The sequence below is a fragment of the Pleurodeles waltl genome, chromosome 6 (genome assembly GCF_031143425.1).
Source record: "Pleurodeles waltl isolate 20211129_DDA chromosome 6, aPleWal1.hap1.20221129, whole genome shotgun sequence".
Classification (NCBI taxonomy): Eukaryota; Metazoa; Chordata; class Amphibia; order Caudata; family Salamandridae; genus Pleurodeles; species Pleurodeles waltl.
The window spans coordinates 1198065175-1198089970 of NC_090445.1; the positions used below are offsets into that span (position 1 = coordinate 1198065175).

A 24796-nucleotide genomic window follows, 5' to 3' on the forward strand; every position below is an offset into this window, starting at 1 on the left:
CCTCCAGTACCAGGGTCCCCCACTCCCTGAGATGAGCTCTCCTCCAGGGTTACAATGTTCCTCATGGTCTATGGCGATTCTCTGCTTTTCAGAGAACTTTTTATTTTCTCTGAAGATCCTCAAATTTTATGGATCTCCTCAGGTGTGATTCCAGACCCAATGGAGGAAAAAATATTATGAAGATGGCAGCAACGCACAGGAATTTTTGGAGTGCCATGGGATGGACGGCCTACCAAATGGTTATCAAAAACACCCCCACAAAAAATAATAAAATAAAGAAAAGGAAAAATAAAAAAGTCACAAATCTGTACCCAACAGCTAGATGGCAGCACAGATGCAGAGCGTGTGAATCCTGAAAAGGATTCATGCTGCAAAAGCCTTTAACATGGTTCCTTCATAGTTTTTTTCTGTTTTATGGGCTCACTATAATGGTTTGCTGTGTGAATACTATTTTAATGGATACTACTGCTCTTGGGATGTGTATCATTCTGGAGCAGTGCTTTGGTCAAGAAGGCTTGCACTGGGAGGTCGAGGGAGATGGGAATAATTCGTTTTACTTGAAGTTTGAATTTCTTGGTCATTTTGTCACTCAATTGTAATGATGTACTTTAGCATTCAATCAATAAAATGTTATTAAAAAGTCTTGTGGGGTAGGTTTACAAAAAGAAAGTACAAAGGGATTGATGTAATCCTTCAATACATCTCATACACTGGTTGACTTTTTGCACGCTAAGTTCACAAACAAGGCAGACGAGGGTCAAACCACTAAGCATTTATGTTTATTGAAACATGAGCAAACCACTTTCCAAACCGTAATTAAAACTTTAATACAACAATAAAAATATTACGATAGCTCTAGTAATTCTTCCACAGGAAGGCTTTACACTCAACTACTTAAAATTACTAACTAAATGTTAGACAAGTGCAATGTTGGTACGAAAATACAAAGCCCTACACATATAATATACATTTGTGCATTTCCCACCCAGTGTAGGGAATCTAAAACGGTAAAATGTAGTTGTGCAGTTCCATGTGAGTAATGTATGTAAAGCCACAGTCAATATTTTCATTCTCATGGTCCTGCTTTATGAAAACGTAGGTAAAAAGAAGCCAGATAGTGTATCTTGCGAACGTCAACCTTGGGCATCTCCATATGGAGGTTGCATCAAAGTGCAACAAATTCCTTTTTTTGTCTGAAGGCTGCTTTCAATTCTTAGTTTTCACTAGTCATTACTTTCAATGACCTTGAACACTCCAGCTTCCTCAGGTGGGTTAACAGTCTTCATTTGGGCTGTAAATGCAGAGGGGCAGGGTTATGCTACATTAAAATCCACAACATTAAATTTAACCTCCTACAATTTAAAACTGAACATTTCTTTTTAGAATTTTGACAGTTACTGCCATTAAATGCCATATTTAACAACCAAAACAAGTCCTTTATAGAAGGATAACTTTGAAAAGCCTCTTTCCCTTGGATTCCAAAATGCAGTTTTGTGTTTCAACCCTTAACATTTTGACTCAAGCACACACTTGTGCCCTTTTACGCCGGGACACTGCAGTTTTAATAGTGATACATTTGTGTTTTTAGCAAAAATGCACAAAAGAAATTTCAATGAGGATGCTGTCTGCTCCAAAGCCCTTCAAGTTTAATTGCATCCTGAATTTGTATAGCACTGCATGACAGCGACAGTCAAGTTTACAATGACACTTGATTAAATACCAATAAATGCAATGAGGACGGATAACTAGGTAACAAGAGTAGCATTAGCAAGGATTAGGCAAATGTTAATTAAAACCTGCTGGAATTAATTAAAACTGAGAATATGGAGATTTCATAATTTAGTGCAGTACTTAGTTTGTGGAGAGCCTTTTCCAAAAGTAATTCAGTCAGGAAGGACTGCCCGCTGAACAGCATGGGGAAATTAAAGTGTAGCCTATGCTCCGGTATGGCAAATGCCATAAACACCAAGAGGGACAAATGACCTTATGAGTGCCAAAATGGCGCAAGACAAAATGCAAAGGTGACAAGAGGATATCCATGATAAGGACATATATCCGACATGCAGTGCAAACCACAAGGGACCAAATTGAATGGTTCATGGTCTTGTGAAGTGTCAAAAGTCCAATTACCACCATTCAGAATGTGGATTCACATGACCAACTCGGGCATCTTTATCATCCTTCTCTTTACAGAATGTCGTGGATTTTTTTTTCCAAAGCAGCTTATTGGTCATCCTGCAACTGGCATATCCTGGACCACCGAACTCCTGGTAGTCTAAATAAATAGTAGGGCTGGGTATACCTTGGTACCATAAGAATTACCCTGCTTACGAAGCTGTGGTCCTAAGCTTAGAGTGGGGAGGACCTAGACAATGAAAGCCACAATTGTGGATTCCAAGATTGTGGATTCAAAATAAAGAGGTAATTCTGGGTCAGGTCAACTATACAGGTACTGCCATACAGTATAGATGGACAAGTTATTCACCTTCTGTAGCGCCTTATCTGGTAGAGACTATCTAGCTACAGATTACTTACCTTTGAATACTCCCCAGGGGTCAGAGTGGATCTAGGAGATTTTAATGAACAATACCCCTGCGTACTGGATAGGTAGCATCGATCAGCTCCACGTCGGTCATCTGCATCGTTCGCGCTGGATATGACATCACAGGCCCTATACAGGCACGACCCAGGTGCACTGACATCCTTTTCTTTTGGCGACTTTCCATACCAGAAGCGCAGAGCCATGAAGAATTCTGACTACTGGTGCTTCAAAACTAAGGCCCTGAAAGTAGAGTCCCTACTCCTAGAAATCAGTTCCCCGGGTAGACAGAATGGATGGGTCCGGTAAGAAATCTGCAGCTTGATAGTCTCTACTAGATAAGGCGCTACCAAAGGTAAGTAACTTGTCGAGGTGATAGACTTCTAATTGCAGATTCCATACCTCTGAATGAATACCCAAGCAATACAGTCCCCGAAGGTGGGTCTACGAGCCAAGTTCAGACTAGAAAGTCCTGAAGGACCGAACAGGCAAAGTGCTACTCCCTACAGACCAGACTGTCCTGGTGGTAGTGCCTGGTAAACATGTGCAGAGATGCCTATGTGGCCACCTAACATCTTCAGGATAGGAACTCTGCGTGCTAATGCAGTGGTCGCAGCTTTAGCCTGAGTAGAATGAGCACAAGGCGTAGCAGAACTTAATGGAGAGGATGGTGCGCTTTTGCATTGCCAACCATTCTTCCCACCCACATACCCCACAAAGAGTTGATCGTACAAAAGAGTTCTGGGTGGATGACCAAGGTAGAAGGCCAACCCTCTTTTTGGGTCCAGACGGTGGAGTCTCTCCTCTTCCTTAGAAGGATGTGGGGGTGAGTAAAAATGTGGCAAGTTGATAGACTGGCCTACATGGAAGGGCGTAGGCACTTTTGTCAGAAAAGAAGCTATAGTGCAAAGCACCACTTTGTCAGAATAGACAGAAAGATAGGGCGGCATAGATGACAATGCTTGCAGCTCACTCACTCTGCAGGCAGATGTAATGGCGACAAAGAAGGCTGTTTTCAGAGTGAGAGGCTAGAGAGGACAATCATGGAGAGGCTCTACAGGAGCATACTTCAGAAAGGTCAGAACCAAATTCAGATCCCATTGGGACAGAATGAATGGGGATGGAGGAAACACATGAGTATGACCTTTGAGGAACCTAAGTACAATAGGAGACTTAAAGAAGGTTGATCAGGCAACCTAAAAAAATAAAACAGAAATAGACAAATATCCCTTAAAAGTGCCAAGAGAAGAGCCCTGTTGGGCAAGGGAAAGGATAAACAGGACCTCAGATAGAGGGGCAGAAAAGGGGTCAACAGACCTGCACCACAAATTCTTCCAATGACAGGTGTGTACAATTTAGGTGGAGAGGGCCCTGGATGCCAAGATTACGTTACAGACTTCCAGAGGAATGTCAAAGGCTATCAACTGTGGCCACTCAATCTCCATGTAAAAAGGCGAAGAGTGGACAAGATCAAGTGCAGAACCCTCCCTTGCTACTGCAACAGAAGATCCTCCCGAAGGGGCAGTCCGATCTGAGGATTGATGGACTTGCTCAGCAGATCGTGATACCAGATTCTCTGTGCCCAGTCTGGAGCCACAAGTATTATTTGGGCCTGGTTGTTCTTAATTTTCTTGAGGACTCTGGGAATGAGTGGTGTGGGCGGAAATGAAAAAATCAACTCCTAGCAATTGCAGCCTTGGAAACTTGAATGTCCAAAACTGCCTCCACCGAGAACACGGAAAGTCAGCAAACAGATCTAACCAAGGTTCTCTCCACTGCTGAGACACCTTGCGCTACATCCGCATGGAGACACCATTTGTGATCCACTAGACATTTTCAGCTGAGTTTCTCCGCTCTGGTATAAAGAAAGCCCACCAGATGTTCAACTACCAGGGATATGTCCTCCTGTTCCTGCTATGTCCAGAGGCGCAATCTCTTGACAAAGGGTCCACGACCCCACACCACCCCACATGTTTGAGTACCATATGGTGCTGGTGTTGTTTGTGAAAACCTGCACCATTTTTCTTGAAAGAGGGAAGAAAGGCTTTCAATGCCAGTCAGATCACACAGCTCCAACATGGATGTGAAGACCTGCTTCCTCCAGAGATCAGATGCCTCATCCCCACCTCTTCCACATGGCCACCTAATCCCAGGAATGATGCATCTGCCACTACTGGTTGGGGGAGGGAGAGGGGATCTGCCCCTGGGGCCCAATCGCAGAATGTTAATCACCACTGCAGATGCTTGGAAGCTCCCTCTGAGATATGGCCCTTATCGGAGAGATTCCCCTGATGATGTAACCACAGAAACTTCAGGCCCCACTGCAGAGCCCGCATATGCCATATGGCATCTGTAACCATCAGGGTGCAGGAGGCCACGAGGCCCAGCAGCCTCAGTCATTCTCAACGAAGACCAGGATAGAGGCAGAAACACCACTCATACCCTGAATATCCTAGACTCACTGCTCGGGAGGAAGGCCCGAAAGTGTAGTGTCCAGAACAGCTCAGATGAAAGGGAGCATCTGAGAGGGCGTCAGGTGTGACTTCGGCACGCTTATAGTGAACCCCATCAAATGCAGGAGGACCAACTTAGTCTGGAGGAGGGAGACAACAGCCTGGGGCGAGCGTGCCTTCAACAGAAAGTCATCAAGATTGAGGAAGACTAAAACCCCTGATCCCCGCAGTTGAGCTGCAACCACTGCGATGAAGTTGGTAAACACCAAAGGGGTGCGCTGGTAAGACCAAAGGGGAGCACAGTGAACTGAAAGTGCTTGTGACCTACTGTGAACTGCAAGTAACTTCTGTGAGCAGGCAGGACAGGGATGTGAAAATAAGCATCCTTCAAGTCCAACACTACGATCCAGTCTCCTGGGTCCAGGCCTGATAGTACCTGGGCTAACATGAGCATCTTGAACTACTTCTTGAGTAACAGGCTGAGGGACCGAAGGGCTAGGAAAGGGTGGAGGACCTTGTCATTTTTGGGGACCAGAATGAAGCGAGAGTAGCAACCACAGCCTACTTCTGGCACAGGAACCCTCTTCTATGGCTCCCTTGGCCAAGAGAGCTGTAACCTCCGTGCAGAGAAAGTACAAATGATCCTCTGATGTTAGGATGGTGGCATGGATGGAGGGGTAGTCAAAGTTTGACAGACTGAAATGTTATTTCATCCTCATACAGCAAATAAAACAAGTCACCATAGACTTCAATAATTATATACATTGATTTAAGAACTTTAAATAGTAATAAAATCAATACAAACCCTGCCTTTGTTTACAAATTTATAAAACAGAAGATAAGGAAATATCTGAAATCAGTAATATCCATATCAAAAACTACTCTTAATTCAGGAATAAGAGCCACTAGAATTGTCTGTCTGATCGCTCAAGCTGAGAAAAGAAATCTGGAGACTTCTACAAATACCACGTGAGCAGTTTCACTCTTACAGATCCTAAGGGCATTAATTAGGTCTGTAAGTGACAGATTCCTACATAATGGGACAATCAACCTCCTTCTAGGCAAAGTGTATTTAGGGTAGAAAAAGGAAAATGTTAAGACATCTTTTTGTGGCGTGTAGTGCTGTAGATTCAAATGCTTTGCATAAGTCCGCCATCTAGTGTTGCAAGTTGTTTTTTTTAGAAGACTCTTTGAGTCACAAGATCGAGGGACTCCTCTGTGATACTGTACGTGGGCATAGAGTCCTTTGTTAGATTGCTTTCCCGCAGGCAGGTGAGGTAAGGAGTATGTATGTATTTACATATACACTCACATATATAAAGAAAAGAGATGCCCAAGCAGTGTATAAGAAAACAAGTTACTTACCTGTAACTACAATTATCCAGTATTGGTATCTTTCATAAATTCACATGCTTGAATCATCCCCGAAGTGGGAGTCCCACGTTACATAAAATAGCAATAATTAACAAATAAAATTTTTGCCATAGGCTATAATGGAAACAGTAATTGCTCGTATAGCCTATCCATGTCCTTTTGTGAAAAGGACCCAAACCTGCCTGCTGACCAATCAGGCACCAACACTCTCCATAGAAGCTCCTTCCCTCAGATTTTCCAGCACGAGAGTGAAAGATTATAAACTGAAAGGAAATGCGAGCGTCAAAGGGGAGGAGGGTGGGTCGCATGTGAATTTATGAAAGATACCAATACTGGATAACTGTAGTTACAGGTAAGTAACTTGTTTTCTTATCCAGTATTGGATCTTTCATAAATTCACATGCTTGAATCTTAATAGTCATCAGTACTGTTGATAAACATTATACCCGCAGTGGATGGAGGGTGCGAGCATGAAAATCCTTTATACCCAATATAAAATAGTTAGCTCAAATCTTGCATTATGAACTTCAGAGAAATATAGATACTTCTAAGTACATCTACACATATACTGAACATTCGTGTTATAAATACACACACACACATATATATATATATATATATATATATATATATATATATATATAACTAAATACATACTTATATAGAAGCATATCAAAGTATATATGATGGAAATCACGGTTATTTGCATATCAAACCATTTCTATATAACCAAGGAAAGGTCTCACCTTAATGAAAGATGGCGTAGAACAGCTTGTCCTACTAGAGAGTCGATTCTCTGTGAGGACTCCAAACAATAGTGCTGCGTAAAGGAGTGCGTAGTTTTCCATGTCGCAGCTTGACATATCTTATCCAGGTGAATACCCTGAAACAAAGCAGCCGATGTGGAGACTGCTCTCGTGGAGTGGGCTCTCGGGCACCTAGTCAACGGTCTTCCTGCCTTGGTGTGACAGAATTGGATTGTTGAGGAAATCCACCGGGCTATAGTGGCCTTGGTGACTCCTGCTCCCTGTCGTCCAAGAGAATAAGATACCAAGAGTTGATCTGATTTTCTGATTTGTTTGGTACTTTGAAGATTAAATTTGAAGCATCGTTTGATGTCCAAAGTGTGTAGAGTTTTGTCTGCAATTGTAGTTGGGTTTGGAAAGAAGGTTCGTAGTATCACGGGCTCATTGATCATCCTGCACCTTGGGAATGTATTTGGGGTTGGTTCTGAGCATAACTAAGTCACCAGAAAAAAACAAAAAGGGTTCTTTAGTAGTGAACGCCTGTATATCACTGACTCTCCTGGTAGAAGTGAGAGCAAGCAGGGTTGCCACTTTCCATGTGATGTACTTGAGTTCCGCCCTGTGAATGGGTTCGAAAGGAGCTTTCATGAGCTGAAACAGGACTATATTAAGGCGCCACTCTGGCGGAGGTAACCGCACCGGAGGGAAGTGCGGAAAAGTCCTTTCATAAACTGCTTAATGATTCTGGATGAGCCAATTGAGGGCATCTCAGCCGATCGCCTATAGGAGGCTGTAGCTGCTAGGTGAATCTTGACTGATGTATGGCAAAGACCAGCCTTGGAGAGTGAGAGAAGGTAAGAAAGAATTTGTTCAGGGTTAATTTGTAATGGGTGGAAGTTGTTCTGAGAACAACTAACACAAAATCTCTTCCACTTGAGTTTGTACGTCTTATTTGTGCTCTCTGCTCGTGCCCTAGATAATAACAGTCTACATTCCTGATCGATGTTCATATCGTGAAACTCTCTGTACTCAGGAGCAAAGCATGCAATTGCAGCGAAGCTGGGTCGGGATGAAGGATGAGACCCTGATTCTTCGTGAGAAGGTTATGGTTGCAAGGAAGGCGGACTGGATTGGCCACGGACCGGAGTAGGAACTCCGTGTACCAGTACTGTCTGGACCATCTGGGGGCTATGAGAATGATCCTGCAGCATTCGAACTTCATTTACCTGAATAGCCTGGGAATCAGAGGGATGGGGGAAAAGCATAGGCAAAGATCCCGGACCATCTCATCAAAAGATAATTTCCCCACGGCCCCGGGAGTGGGTATTGACTGGCGTAGTACTGGCATTTGGCGTTCAGGTTGGTGGCAAACAAGTCTAGGATCGGCTGACCCCATCGTTGGAAGATGCTGTCGAGTATGTTCTGATTGAGCTCCCACTCGTGGCAGTTGTCGTCCGTCCTGCTGAGAGAGTCCGCTAGGGCGTTGTTGACCCCAGGCAGGTGCTCCACCCTGAGGCGGACGTTCAGTGTGAGCCAGTCCCAAAGAGACTGATCTTCCCTTGAGAGGGAGAGGGATCTTGTTCCTCCCTGCTCGTTGAGGTAAAACATACTTGTTGTGTTGTCTGTCCTGACCAACGCTGAGGATCCTGTGATGCGTGGAAGAAAAGCTTTGAGCGCGAGATGGATCGCCTTCAGTTCTAGTAGGTTTATGTGCATTCCTTTCTGGAGATTGGACCATCTGCCCTGAATGCGCATGTCTTGCAAATGGCCTCCCCAGCCTTCCAAGGAAGCGTCTGTGGTGACGACAAAGTCTGTTATTGGTGCTAGAAACGTAAGACCTTGGGAGAGGTGGTAGGTCTGAGACTACCACTTAAACGCCTGCCGAATTTTTGGTGTGATAGTTATTAAGTCGAAGGACCCTTGCGACTGGGTCCATTGGAGTTGTAGTTCTTCTTGCAAGGGTCTCATTCTCAGCTTTGCTAGTCGAACTAGGACGATGGCCGAGGAAATCATTCCCAGAAGCGACTTGTACTGAAACAAACTCTTTTGTGGAGATTCTGACAGCTAAGTGGGTTAGATTCTGCACCCAGGAAAACTCTTCTGCATGAGGGAAGTGTGACGGACTTCTGTAGATTCACGGTTAGCCCCAAACTGTGGAATAATTTTAAGCAAGCGTTTGTTGCTTTGGAGGCTAGTAGCGTAGACAGAGCTTTTATGAGCCAGTCGTCCAGGTATGGAAACACCTGGAAACCCTTGCTGCGGAGGAAACCTGCGACTGGGGCAAGGTATTTCGTGAAGATTCTTGGAGCTGATCTCAGCCAGAATGGTAGGACTTTGAACTGATAACAGGGAACCGGCTACAGTAAAGCGGAGATATTTGTGATGTTTCTGATGTATTGGTATGTGGAAATAGGGATCCTAGAGATCCAAAGTCGTCATAAAATCTCCAGGATTGAGGAGGTGCAAGATATGACAGTGTGATCATCCGGAAAGATTGCTTGAGAAGGAACTTCTTGAGTTTCCTAAGATCTAGTATCGGACGCCATTCCCCTGACTTCTTTATTAGGAAGAAACAGGAGTAGAATCCGAGACCTCAATGCTGAACAGGAACTGTCTCTATAGCTCCCTTAGCAAGCATAATGAATACCTCCTGTTGAAGCAGACGAAGATGGAGGTCTGCCTGTTCTTGGTGGATGATGTGGTGGTTTTCGTATGAATTCCAGGGTATGACCTCTTGCCACTATATCCAGCACTTGTTTGTCTGATGTTATTTTCTTCCACTACTGGATGTAGTTGGAAATGTTTGCACCTATTTGTTGATGGTGCGAACATTGGGGAAGCATAGCCGGTGCCTGGAGAAGATCATTGCTTTCTGGGTCGATCTCTGCTTTGTGAACCTTGTCTTCTCTTTCCTCCCTGTCTGGCGTAGGAAGCCGTAGATGGTTGCCTGTACTGTTGTTGGTAGGAAGGTCTATATTGGGGTTGCTGGTACTGCCTGTCAAAGCAACCTCAAAATGAGGTAAAACCTCTTCCTCTAGCACCCGAAAGGGCTGTTTCCAGTACTGCAGGGTACCTAGGGACTTGGCAGTGTCTGTGTCGGTCTTGATGGCTTGGAGCAAGTCATCTACGTGCTTGCCAAAGAGAGATTCGCCATCATAGGGCATGTCAAGGATACAGGACTGCACTTCCGGCCTGAAAGATGTGGCTTTGAGCCAACCTTGGCAGCGTAAGACAGTGGCACCAGCTAGCTGACGAAAACCAGTAGAAGCTATATCAAGAGTGCAGTCGATTATTTCTTCCGACGTACGCTCACCCTCTTGGAGGATCTTCCGTGCCTCTGCTTGCTTGCTTTCAGGGATGAGGTACAAGAAAGGTTGCATATCAGACCACATTTGCCGGTCATAACGACCCAGGATTGCCAATGAATTTGCTGCTCTGACAGTGATTGCTGACATGGAGAAAAATCTTTTGCCCACATTATCCAATCTCCTTCCTTCTCTGTCTGGAGGAGTAGAGATAGGCATCAATGGGTTCTTAGAACGCCTTTGAGCAGCTTGTGAAATAACAGTCAGGCTTTGAGTGGCCGGTAAGACATGCCGGAGAATCTTGTGTTGCCTTGTATTTCTTGTCCAGTTTTTGCAGAACTGGTGGGACTGTTGCCGGGTTGCGCATAATCTTTGTACCCTCACTCCATATAAAATCGATAATCGGAATGGACCGTACAGACTTCCTTGACTGCTCCTTAAAATCACACAGGAAACATTGCGACTGGGAGACAGATATTGGAAAGTGGAAGCGTGCAGCAGCTCTGTCCATAAGGTTTTGGAAACGACCTATATCCTCTGGTGGAGAATCAGAAGGGCGCGGAGGTGGTGGAGAAGGAGTGGGGGCCAAGTAGTCATCCCATTCCTCAGTAGGATGTTGCGGGTATAAATCTTGCCTTCTTCTTCTTCTTCTCCCCCTGAAGTGGAACCTTCATCTCTAGGGGGTGCAGCTAACAGAGTGGGGTGTCATTCTTGGAGTAGCTGGAGGAGGAGGGACATTGGTTGGTGTAGCAGGAGAAACTGGCGGTGGTGGCTGATCTTCTGCTGCCACTGGGAACCTTCTCCAATAATCCTGCAGCATAGATTTTAAGTCCTGGATTAAGGAGGAAGGCATCTGTATAGAGTCTCTTCGGCTGAGGCTCTCTTGGTTGGTAATAGTGTTCTGGATGTGAGTAGTATGGTTGGTATTGGTCATACTCATCATTGTCATCTTCTTCTTCTTGATATTTAACGTGGAGCTGTGATGGGCTGTGTGCATCTCCGAATGGAGCCTCATCAGATTCCTCCCAGTCAAGAAGATGACTGGGTACTAAAGTTGACACTTTGCTTGGAGGCGTGTCTATGGGATAAATGTCAAATCTGGGCAGAGATGTGATCCTGACCATGGCTCGGCGATCCGGAGACCTGGAAGAGGTAGGAGTATCTTCTATCTGCCTGACAGGCACCAGTGTAGTCGTAGATGATGTCAAAGTTGAAGATGCCGTGGACGGTACTGTGGCCAGTGATGATTTTTCCATCGGCGATGGTCTCGTCGACAGTGGTGTAGTCGACGACGGCTTCTTCGACGAAGCCCTCGTTGACGGTGAGACAGCCGATGACACTGTCGTTGGTGATATTATAGTCGACGGGGCTGTCGTCGACGGTGTTATAAGCGACAATGTTGTCGTCGATGATGGCAACGATGCACTCCGTTATGGAGTCCTCGTAGACGGAGGTTTGATTGAGGGGATAGGAGCCCTTACCGTTGATGTCAAAGTAGTTGTCGCTGGTCTCGTCGACGAGGTAGTGGAGACGGTAGCTGTTAGTACCGTCGTCACGGTCGTCGACGGTGGTGTCCATTTGATTTTAACAGTCACCTTTCTAGAGGTAGAAGGCTCTGAGGAAGGAGAAAGACTGTAGGACTCCTTCTTTTGAAGAGGAGAGGATGGCTCAGAGGAAATTGAAGTCTGTAAGCCCTTTCCATGATGTAATTTCTGCCTCTTTCTAGATTTTTCTGTCTGGCCCAGGTCCTCAGATTTGGACCTTGTGTGGCCTCTGACCCACTCTCCCCACCTGAAGTACAGGATTTAGCCTGTAACCATGTCAGGAGTCTACCCTCACGGTCTTGGAGGGTTTTTGTGGAGAAAGTACGACATATCTTGCAGTCTTTCACCTGATGTTGAGTCTTTATTTGGATCATCCACATGGAGCCTTTTCTTTCCACAGGTCTTGCAAGGGCGGAAAAGGCCTTTTCTAGAAGAATCCGACATATTTTAAATTCTTTGAGAGAAAAAAGCTTCTGAAGAAGTAGAAAACTAAGCAGAGCTCAGGGAGACTCCCTTCACACGACGTGCGGTAGAAAATCTGAGGGAAGGAGCTTCTCTGGAGAGTGTTCTAGAGGTTGCTGGTGCCTGATTGGTCAGCAGGCAGGTTTGGGTCCTTTTCACAAAAGGACATGGATAGGCTATATGAGCAATTACTGTTTCCATTATAGCCTATGGCAAAAAAGTTTTATTTGTTAATTATTGCTATTTTATGTACCATGCGACTCCCACTTCGACGACGGGGATGATCAAGCATGTGAATTTATGAAAGATCCAATACTGGATAAACATATATACAATATTTATATAATAATAGCAGTACCACAACCACAGGATTCTGGGGAAGAGGGAAAGCACATGTAGATCTACAGCACTACATGCCACAAACAGATGTCCACTGGGTAACATTTTCCGTTTGATGGCATGTGTAGCTATAGATACATGCTTTGCATAGACTGTAAAAGCAGTCCCCTCCAAATAAGCAGTGGCTAGCCTGAATGCTTGAAAAAGTGTCCTTTGCACTGCTTTGCCAACATTAGCTTGTTGCCATGCTAAAACGTCTACACAATAGTGTTTAGTAAATGTATGTGGTGTATACCAAGAAGCAGCCTTACAAATGCATGCTATTGGAATGTTGCCTAAATAAATCCATAGAAGCACCCTTTTTTCTTCTGGAATGTGCTCTGGGAGTACTAGGTAATTGTCTTTTGGCTTTAAGTAGCAAGTATGAATACACTTTACTATCCAACTGGCTATGCCAGCTTTTGAAATTGAATTGCCTTTATGAGGCATGGAAAATGCTACAAAAAGCGGTTTAGATTTCCTCAAGTTTTTAGTCCTATCAATGTAATACATAAGAGTTCTTAACATCCGGTGTGTGAAGCGTTTTCTCTGCAACCGAGTCTGGATGTGGGGGAAAAAGATAGGTAACTCAACTGATTGATTAATGTGAAATGCTGAAACTACTTTTGGAAGGACTTTAGGTTTTGTCTTAAGAACCACCTTATCTGAAACTGGAAGAATGGTTCTTCTAAAGTTAGAGCCTGTATTTCACTTACACATCTTAAAGAAATGATAGCCACTAAAAAGGCTACTTTCCATGAAAGAAATTGCGAAGAACAGTAGTGAATAGGCTCAAAAGATAGACCCCATGAGTCTAGTAAGTACAACATTAAGGTTCCATGATGGGACTGGGGGAACCCTGGATGGAATGACTCTTGAAGCCTTCCATAAAGGCTTTGCTAACTGGAACCCTGAATAAAGAGATATTTTGTCTGTTTCGGAGGTATGCAGCTATAGCTGCTAAATAAAGTCTAACTGACAAGTATGCCAAGTTTCCCTTTTGTAAACGTAGGAGATAATGTCTTGAACGGAAGCGTTGTGGGTTAATGTGTTAAGGTTGACAGTAGCAAGCAAAACGTTTCCATTTTGCAGCATAACACTGTCTAGTTGTAAGTTTACGTGCCTCTCTAAGAATTTCCATACATTCTGAGGGAAGACTCATATAACCAAACTGACTTCAGAAGCCATATTGCAAGATTGAGTCTTGGGGGTCTGGATGTCTGGATGTCTGATTTTACCTTGCTTTTGAGTTAGAATGTCCGGCCTGTTGGGGAGTTTCTCATGAGGAACTACAGACAGATCGAACAGTGTTATGAACAAAGGTTGACATGCCCATGTGGAAACTATAAGGATCATGGTGAGTGATGTTTGTTTCATTTTGCGAACTAGAGATGCAATGAGTGGGAGAAGCAGAAAAGTGCAAGCAAATATCCCTGACCAATTTATCCATAGAGCATTGCCCTTGGACTAAGGGTGTGGGTATCTGGACGCAAAGTTTTGGCATTTTGAATTTTCTGCGGTTGCAAAGAGGTCTATTTGTTGTGTACCCCAACTTTGAAAGTATGGTGACGTACTTGTGGGTGAAGTTCCCCATTCGTGGACTTGTTGCTGCAACCGGTTGATGAGGTCTGCAAACTGGTTGCCCATTCCTGGAAGTTATTCTGTCAGTAAGTGAATGCGGTGGTGAATTACCCATTTCCAAACTGTCTGAGCAAGAAGGGACAATTGAGAAGGTGTCTCCCCCACTCCCTCTGTGTTTGTAGATGATATATGGCTGTCATATTGTCCCTGCAGACTAGAACCACTTTGTGGGATAGTTATTGTAGAAAGGCTTTGAATGCTAGAAAGACTGCCTGTAACTCCAAGTAGTTGATGTTAGAAGTTTGTTGAATGGGATCCCAAATACCTTTTATTTTGAGGTTGTAGATGGGGGCTCCCCAACCTGTCTGAGATGCATCATTAGTAAGAGTGGCTTGAGGTACAGGGTCTTGAAAGGGCTGCTCCGTGGAAAGGTTGGTGGGATATCACCACTGCAGAGAGGTGAGAGTGGGAGTCCAACACCACAATCTTCGAGATGACCCTGTGATTGTGACCACTGACGAGACAGATACTGCAAGGGACACGTGTAGTCTGGCATGGGAACGATGGCAATGCAGGACACCATCATCCCTAGTAACTGCATCATTGTTCTCACTGTGTAAGTGGCTTTCTTGTAGTTGGGAGAGAAAAGTTTGAATTTGAGCTGGGCTTGCATATGCCAATGCTGACTGAACATTGAGAACTGCCCCCAGATATGGCTGTATCTGTAAAGGTTGGAGGTGGGATTTGAGAAAGTGGAGTGTGAATCCCAAAGTGTGTAGCTGGTCTACTGTGTGCGGAGTCTGACATTTTTGGATGGTATTGGCTTTGATGAGCCAGTCGTCCAAGCAGGGGAAGACATGGCTGTGTTCTCTTCTGAGAAATGCTGCAACTACAGCTAGACATTTTATGAAGACCCTGGGAGCGGTTGTGACCCCGAATAGTAAATCCTTGAATTGCTAATGTTTCCCCGCAATGACAAATCTGAGGTATTTGCGGTGCTGGATGAATGGGAATGCGAAATAAGCGTCCTTCAGATCTAAAGCAGTCATTAAGTCACCTTGCTGTAATATGAGAATTATATCTCAGAGTAACCCCATGGAAATGCTCTGAAAGAATGTATAGATTGAGTGATCTGAGAGCTAGAATCGGTCTTAGTGACTGATCTTTCTTTGGAATAAAGAAGTATAGGGAATATACTCATAACCCTTGCTGTAGGAAGGAAACTGGCTCTATAGCCCTTTAAGAAGGGATTGTACCTTTTCTTTTAAAAGTGTAAGATGTAAGTGGGAAAGTTTATGAGGGGGAATATTTGGTGGAGTGGAGATGAGTTCTAGGTAGTAACTACATTTGATAATTGATAGAAACCACTGATCTGTGGTGATATTGGACCATTGTGGATAAAAATGCAATAGTCTTCCCCCTACTAGAGAGGTGTGAACTTGTAGAAGTTCAAAGTAGTCACTGGCTTGTGTTAGAGGCAGACCTTCTAGAGGGGGATCCCTTTCCTCTACCCTTATTATTTGCACCTCTGAAGGACCCTCTATTATAGTAATGTGTGCCTTGCTTGGTTTGAGAGTTGGAAGGATCAGTAGATGATGTGAAGCCTTCTCTGAATTGTGGGAGACGGAAATTGTCCCTTTGTGATGTGGTAAGTAGGGCCCCCCATAGCCTTTGCTGTTTCAGAATCTTTACTGAACTTTTCTATGGTGGTGTTGACCTCTTAACCAAACAAGTGTTCCCTGTCAAAAGGCATGTTGAGAATTGCCTGTTGAATTTCTGGCTTGAAGCCTGAACATCTAAGCAAAGCAAGCCTTCTAATAATAATGCTGGTATTAATACCATGTGATGTGGTACCAGGTGCATCGGTGGCACATTTAACAGTTGTTAGAAATAGTCTGGGCTTCAGAAACTATTTCCTGTCCCCTTTTGCGTTGCTCCTTTGAGAGGTACCGGAGGAGATCCTCCACCTCATCCCAGTGGGCCCTATTGTAACGTGTGAAAAGTGGCTGTGAATTGGTGATACGCCAATGGTTTGGCAACTTGTGTAGCCACTCTTTTCCCTGCTGCATCTACTTTTTTGCTCTTTTTATTAGGGGGAGGAGCATCTCTCGTTGATTGGCAGTAAGCACGTTTCCGTGCTGACAACTATAGTCAGGAGGTATTTGCTATCTAATATAGGGTCTGTAGGTGCAGATATGGAAAATGTCACTTGCCCAGTGTACATCTGTTCGTGGCATGTAGTGCTACAGATTCACAAGCTATGCATAGCTTGGCTGACATCTAGTGTTGGGCTCGGAATGTTACAAGTTGTTTTTCTTCGAAGAAGTCTTTCAGGAGTCACAGGATCAAGTGACTCCTCGGTTACAGTGTGCATGGGCATCAACTCCATTGTTAGATTGTTTTCCCGCAAAGGGTGAAGGAAGGAGTGAGAGTATAAGACTATAAAGAGATGTCCATGCAAATGTATCTACAAATGTTAAACTTGAATGACTTCAGGCTTCCGGGGAGGAGGAAGGGTGCATGTGAATCTGCAGCACTACATGCCACAAACAGATGTATACTGGGTAAGTGACATTTTCCATTCAATGGCATGTGTAGCTGCAGATACACATGCTATGCATAGACTACAAAGCAGTTAGTCCTCCCAAAAATAGCGGTGGCTAGCCTGTAGGAGTTAACGTTGTTTAAAATAGTGTTCTTAAGACATCTTGACCTACAGTTGCTTGTTGCTGTGAAAGAACATCAACACAGTAGTGTTTTGTAAATGTATGATGAGTTAACCATGTGGCTGCTTTACATGCATCAGCCATTGGTATGTTTCCTAAAAATGCAATTGACGCACCTTTCTTTCTTGTAGAATGTGCTTTAGGAGTGATTCAAAGTTGTCTTTTTGCTTTGACATAGCCTGTTTGTATGCATCTAACAATCCATCTTGCTAATCCTTGTTTTGATATACGATTGCCTTTATGTGGTTGTTGAAAAGCAACAAAAAGTGTTATTCTAAAATCTCTAGTTCTGTCTATATAGTACATAAGAGCTTTTTAGAGTTCTAGAGTATGAAGAGCTCTTTCTGCCAGAGTCTGGCTGTGGAAAAAAGACTGGCAATTCCACTGTTTGGTTGATGTGAAAAGGAGATACAACTTTTGGTAGAAATTTTGGATTTGTTCTAAGTACAACTTTATGTTTGTGTAATTGGAAAAAAGGCTCTTCAAGAGTGAATGCTTGCATTTCACTAACTCTTCTTAAAGAATATTAGCTACAAGGAAGGCAACCTTCCATATTAAAAATTGAATTTGACATGAGTGCATGGGTTCAAAAGGTGGGCCCATGAGTCTGGTAAGTACGATATTTAAATTACAAGAAGGAACAGGTGGTGTTCCGGTGGAATAATGTGTTTTAATCCTTCCATGAAGGCTTTAATAACAGGCACTCTGAATAGAGAATTGTGTTGAATAGTTTGTAAGTAAGCGGATATTTCAGTAAGTGGATTTTGATGGATGAAAAAACTAAATTTGATTTCTGCAAATGAAGTAAATAGCATACAATTTGTTGTACAGATGCTGAATGTGGATCAGTGTTTTTAGATTGACAGTAGTAGACAAATCCTTTCCACTTGCTTACGCAACACTGTCTAGTAGTAGGTTTGCATGCTTGTTTAATTACTTCTATATGTTCTGATGGAAGCTTTAGGTAACCAAATTCTATGACTTCAGGAGCCAAATCACTAGATTGAGATCATTGGGGTTTGGGTGCCTGATTTGACCTTTGTTCCGTGTTAACAAAACTGGTCTGTTTAGCAGTTTAGAATGAGGTACTACAGACAGATCTAGGAGTGTTGTGTACCAATGCGGACGTGCCCATGTTGGGGCTATGAGTATCATGGTGAGTGATGTTTGACGTAGTTTGCTGATGTAGGAAGTTGGCTCTGTATATACTATCTCAAAGTGAGAGATAGTGTGTACAGAGTCCAAGGGTTCCCCTTAGAGGTTGATAGTGGCAAACTTAGATAATTCTAATGCTCTATTTTGTGGTAGTGTGGTTGAGCAGGAGGCTTATCAGAGGGTAGTGTTAAGCATTTGTTGTACACACACAGGCAATAAATGAGGACCACAGACTCAGACTTAACTCCAGGCCAATAGATTTTATATAGAAAAATAACTTTTCTTAATTTATTTTAGAACCACAGTTCCTGGGGGAGGTAAGTATTGGTTAGTTTTTCAGGTAAGACACTTACAAGTTCAAGTTCCTGGGCATAGGCAGCCCACTGTTGGGGGTTCAAGGCAACCCCAAATTTACCGCACCAGCAACACAGGGCCGGTCAGGTGCAGAGGTCAAAGGAGGGCCCAGAACACATAGGAGCCTATGGAGAAGAAAACAAGTTACTTACCTGTAACTACAGTTATCGAGTATTGGTATCTTTCATAAATTCACATGCTTGAATCATCCCCGTCGTTGAAGTGGGAGTCCCACGGTACATAAAATAGCAATAATTAACAAAAGTTTTTTGACATAGGCTATAATGGAGACAGTAATTGCTCATAGAGCCTATCCATGTCCTTTTGTGAAAAGGACCCAAACCTGCCTGCTGACCAATCAGGCACCAGCACTCTCCAGAGAAGCTCCTTCCCTCAGATTTTCCAGCACGAGAGTGAAAGATTAGAACCTGAGAGGAAATGCGAGCGTCAAAGGGAAGGAGGGTGGGTAGCATGTGAATTTATGAAAGATACCAATACTGGATAATGAAAATGTCACTTACCCAGTGTACATCTGTTCGTGGCATTGGTCGCTGCAGATTCACATGTTGTGCATAGTCCGCCATCTGGTGTTGGGTCGGAGTGTTACAAGTTGTTTTTCTTCGAAGAAGTCTTTCGAGTCACAAGACCGAGGGACTCCTCCTCTTTGCTTCCATTGCGCATGGGCGTCGGCTCCATCTTAGATTGTTTTCCCCGCAGAGGGTGAGGTAGGAGTTGTGTGTGTTAGTAATAGTGCCCATGCAATGGAATGAATAAGTATGTACAAATTAAGGTTAAGTAATATATATATATATACAAATGTTGAAGATAACTTCCAACGGCTACAGGCTCCCGGGGAGGCGGGTGGGCACATGTGAATCTGCAGCGACCAATGCCACGAACAGATGTACACTGGGTAAGTGACATTTTCAGTTCGATGGCATCTGTTGCTGCAGATACACATGTTGTGCATAGACTAGTAAGCAGTTATCTCCCCAAAAGCGGTGGCTCAGCCTGTAGGAGTGGAAGTAGTCTGAAACAAAGTTCTCAGTACGGCTTGACCTACTGTGGCCTGTTGTGCGGATAGCACGTCTACACAGTAGTGTTTAGTAAATGTGTGAGGCGTGGACCATGTGGCTGCCTTACATATTTCGTGCATTGGAATATTTCCTAGGAATGCCATTGTAGCGCCTTTTTTTCTGGTTGAGTGTGCCCTTGGTGTAATGGGCAGTTGTCTCTTTTCTTTAAGATAGCAGGTTTGGATGCACTTAACTATCCCATCTGGCTATACCTTGTTTTGATATTGGGTTTCCTGTATGAGGTTTTTGAAATGCAATAAACAGTTGTTTTGTTTTCCTAACCTCCTTTGTTCTGTCGATGTAGTACATTAGTGCTCTTTTGACATCTAATGTATGTAGTGCCCTTTCAGCTACTGAGTCTGGCTGTGGGAAGAACACTGGTAACTCTACCGTTTGATTTAAGTGGAACGGTGAAATAACCTTTGGTAGGAATTTAGGATTGGTTCGTAGTACAACCTTATTTTTGTGTATTTGGATAAAAGGTTCTTGTATTGTAAATGCCTGAATTTCACTTACTCTTCTTAGAGATGTGATGGCAATGAGAAATGCAACTTTCCAGGTTAAGAATTGTATTTCACAAGAATGCATGGGTTCAAAAGGTGGTCCCATGAGTCTTGTCAAGACGATGTTAAGGTTCCATGAAGGAACAGGTGGTGTTCTTGGTGGTATTATTCTTCTTAGGCCCTCCATAAATGCTTTAATGACGGGTATCCTAAACAGTGAAGTTGAATGGGTAATCTGCAGGTATGCAGATATTGCTGCAAGGTGTATTTTTATGGAAGAGAAGGCTAGATTTGACTTCTGTAAGTGTAGTAAGTATCCCACTACATCTTTTGGGGATGCGTGTAATGGATGAACTTGATTATTATGGCAGTAGCAAACAAACCTTTTCCATTTGCTTGCATAGCAGTGTCTAGTGGATGGTCTTCTAGCTTGTTTTATGACTTCCATACATTCTTGAGTGAGGTCTAAATGTCCGAATTCTAGGATTTCAGGAGCCAGATTGCTAGATTGAGCGATGCTGGGTTTGGATGCCTGATCTGCTGTTTGTGTTGTGTTAACAGATCTGGCCTGTTGGGTAACTTGACGTGTGGTACTACTGACAGGTCTAGTAGTGTTGTGTACCAAGGTTGTCTGCCCATGTTGGTGCTATTAATATGAGTTTGAGTTTGTTTTGACTCAATTTGTTTACTAGATATGGAAGGAGAGGGAGAGGGGGAAAAGCGTATGCAAATTTCCCTGACCAGTTCATCCTTAGGGCATTGCCTTGAGACTGTCTGTGTGGGTACCTGGATGCGAAGTCTTGGCATTTTGCGTTCTCCTTTGTTGCAAATAGGTCTATTTGCGGTGTACCCCAAATTTTGAAGTAAGTGTTTAGGACTTGGGGGTGAATCTCCCATTCGTGGACCTGTTGGTGATCTCGAGAGAGATTGTCTGCTAGTTGATTTTGGATCCCTGGAATAAACTGTGCTATTAGGCGAATGTGGTTGTGAATTGCCCATTGCCATATCTTTTGTGCTAGGAGACATAGCTGTGTCGAGTGTGTTCCCCCCTTGCTTGTTTAGGTAATACATTGTTGTCATGTTGTCTGTTTTGACAAGCACGTATTTGTGGGTTATGATGGGTTGAAATGCTTTTAGCGCCAGGAATACTGCTAGTAATTTGAGGTGATTTATATGCAGTTTTGTTTGATGTACGTCCCATTGTCCTTGGATGCTGTGGTGATCGAGGTGTGCTCCCCACCCTGTCATGGAAGCATCTGTTGTTATTACGTATTGTGGCACTGGGTCTTGGAACGGCCGCCCTTTGTTTAAATTTGTACTGTTCCACCATAGAAGCGAGATGTATGTTTGGCGGTCTATCAACACCAGATCTAGAAGGTGACCCTGTGCATGTGACCATTGTGATGCTAGGCACTGTTGTAAGGGCCTCATGTGCAGTCTTGCGTTTGGGACAATGGCTATCCATGAGGACATCATGCCTAGGAGTTTTAAAACCACTTTTGCCTGTATTTTTAGTGTTGGATACATGGCCTGTATGACCTTGTGAAAATTTTGAACCCTTTGTGGACTCGGAGTGGCTAATCCTTTTGTTGTGTTGATTACCGCTCCTAAGTAGTGCTGTATTTTGCACGGCACAATGTTTGATTTTGTGTAGTTGAGAGAGAACCCGAGTTTGTAGAGGGTTTGTATGACATACTCTGTGTGTTGTGAACACTTTGTTAGCAAGTTGGTCTTGATTAGCCAATCGTCTAGATACGGGAATACGTGTATTTGCTGCCTTCTGATGTGTGCGGCTACTACTGCTAGGCATTTGGTAAACACCCTTGGTGCGGTTGTTATACCGAACGGTAAGACTTTGAATTGATAGTGTATTCCCTTGAATACAAACCTTCGGTATTTCCTGTGCGAAGGATGTATCGGTATGTGGAAATACGCGTCTTTGAGATCTAAGGTTGTCATGTAATCTTGTTGCTTTAGCAGTGGTAACACTTCCTGTAGCGTGGCCATGTGAAAGTGGTCTGATTTGATGTAGGTGTTTAGTATTCTGAGATCTAAGATTGGCCTCAGTGTTTTGTCCTTTTTGGGTATTAGAAAGTACAGTGAATAGACTCCTGTGTTTATTTCTGTACATGGTACCAGTTCTATTGCTTCTTTTTGCAGTAGTGCTTGAACTTCTATTTCTAGGAGGTCTAAATGCTGTTTTGACATATTTTCTGTTTTTGGTGGGATATTTGGAGGGATCTGTAGAAATTCTATGCAATAACCATGTTGGATAATTGCTAAAACCCAAGTGTCTGTTGTTATATCCACCCACGATTGATAAAACTGACTTAGTCTTCCCCCCACTGGTGTTATGTGGAGGGGTTGAGTGACTTGTAAGTCACTGTTTGGTTGTTGGGGTTTTGGGGCTTTGAAATTTCCCCCGGTTTCTCGGGAATTGTCCTCCTCTGTACTGGCCCCTAAAACCTCCCCTTTGGTACTGTCCCTGGTAGGTAGACGGTGTTGATTGTGAGGTGCTGGCTTGTGTGGCCTGACCCCGAAACCCCCCCTCTGAATGTTGTTTTACGGAAGGTGCCGAAAGTGCCTCTGCTCTGCGGGGAGTAGAGCGCGCCCATGGCCTTGGCTGTGTCAGTGTCCTTTTTCAGCTTATCAATCGCCGTGTCAACCTCTGGTCCGAACAATTGTTGTTCGTTGAACGGCATATTGAGTACTGCTTGCTGTATTTCTGGCTTAAAGCCAGATGTGCGTAACCATGCGTGCCTTCTGATGGTTACTGCAGTGTTTATTGTTCTTGCAGCTGTGTCCGCTGCATCCATAGAGGAGCGTATTTGGTTATTGGAGATGTTTTGTCCCTCCTCAACCACTTGTTTTGCCCGCTTTTGAAATTCCTTGGGTAGATGCTCGATGAGATGCTGCATCTCGTCCCAATGGGCTCTGTCATAACGCGCTAGTAGCGCCTGAGAGTTTGCGATGCGCCACTGGCTTGCAGCTTGTACAGCGACTCTTTTCCCAGCTGCGTCGAATTATCGGCTTTCCTTATCCGGGGGTGGTGCATCGCCCGATGTGTGTGAATTGGCTCGTTTGCGAGCTGCTCCTACCACGACTGAGTCTGGTAGCAGCTGAGAGGTGATAAAAGCAGGGTCTGTGGGAGGTGCTTTATATTTTTTCTCTACCCTTGGAGTGATCGCTCTACTCTTGACAGGGTCTTTGAAGATTTGCTTCGCGTGCCTTAACATTCCTGGAAGCATAGGCAGACTGGTAGTTGCTATGGGTGGAGGAGAGGGTGTCAAAAAGGAAGTCATCCTCGACAGGTTCTGTGTGTAAAGACACGTTGTGGAATTCTGCTGCCCTAGCTACCACCTGCGCATAACGCTGTGCTGTCCTCGGGTGGTGAGGGCTTGGTAGGGTATGACTCTGGGCTATTGTCTGACACTGGGGCGTCGTATAGGTCCCAAGCATCTTGGTCATCTTGGCTCATGGTGGTGTGAGCCGGCGAATGTGACGGAGTTTGTGCCGGTGATATCTGAGTTACAGGTGGAGGAGAGGGTGGCGGAGTTGCTTTCTTTGCCACCTTTGCTTGTGGTGTTAGTTGTTCAGTTTGGAACTCTAGTCTCCTTTTTCTCCTGATTGGTGGAAGAGTGCTAATCTTCCCTGTTCCACTCTGGATGAAGATCCTCTTTTGTGTATGGTCTACATCAGTAGTCTGTAACTCCTCTTCAAACCTATGTTTACGCATTTGAGAGGACAATGAATGTTCCTCTGAATATGAGCCGGTAGTAGGTTCGGTTGCTGGTTGTTTTGGCACCGAAACTGTGTCCTTTTTTGTTTTCGGCTCCGAGGCGAATCTCTTCTTTTTCGGAGTCGAGCCTTCTCGGCGTCGATCATCCTCTGTGCCGCTGTCTCTGCGTCGAGCAGCGTCGGCTCCGCCTTCTCGGCGTCGATCTTTTTCAGCAACACTTTCTCGGTCCACAGAATGTTGCGTGCCTGTGTCTCGACCCGAGTCGGACGATCTGGGCACCAGTTCGGCCTTTTTCGGTGCCGATGGACGGTCACCTTTATGGGTTGAGCCATGGCCAGTTGGCAGTGGCGTCCCCTGGGCCTTGTCTGATTTCTTGTGCTGTGTGCTTTTCGACGTCTTACTCACAGTTTCGTCGACATCGAATTCATCCGAGTCCGTTTCATGGATGGAGAAGGCTTCCTCCTCTTCTCCTTGTTCCTCGAACTCTCGGTGTTCTGTCGGCGTGGACGCCATCTGTAGTCTTCTGGCTCGACGGTCTCGGAGCGTTTTTCGGGACCGGAACGTACGACAGGCCTCACAAGTTTTCTTTGTGCTCGGGTGACAGGCACAAGTTACAGACCGAATGTTGGTCCGTATATGGATATTTATTGTGGCATTTAGGACAAAATCGGAACGGGGTCCGTTCCATCGGTGTCAATGTTACACGCAGTCGGGCCGACCAGGCCCCGACGGGGGATCGAAATTACCCCGAAGGGCTACCGGAGCTCTTCACGATTCGGTGTCGATTCTAACTATCCCGAGCGAAACAATACCGACGTAATTTTTCGAAGTTTTGACTATCTTTCCGTCCCGAAACCCGGA

The 24796-nt window shown here is 44.4% G+C and overlaps 1 protein-coding gene across 2 annotated transcripts in view; it reads right to left on the bottom strand.

Moving 5' to 3' along the window:
- Window positions 1-757: 757 nt before the first annotated feature.
- HELLS (helicase, lymphoid specific) overlaps window positions 758-24796 on the bottom strand; it is a 549822-nt gene continuing 525783 nt past the window's right edge. For both annotated transcript variants that reach the window (XM_069240496.1, XM_069240495.1), the window contains exon 22: window positions 758-1291. In XM_069240496.1, the coding sequence (XP_069096597.1) occupies window positions 1224-1291 (68 nt within the window). In that variant the 3' untranslated portion in view covers window positions 758-1223. The remainder of the gene's footprint in view (window positions 1292-24796) is intronic.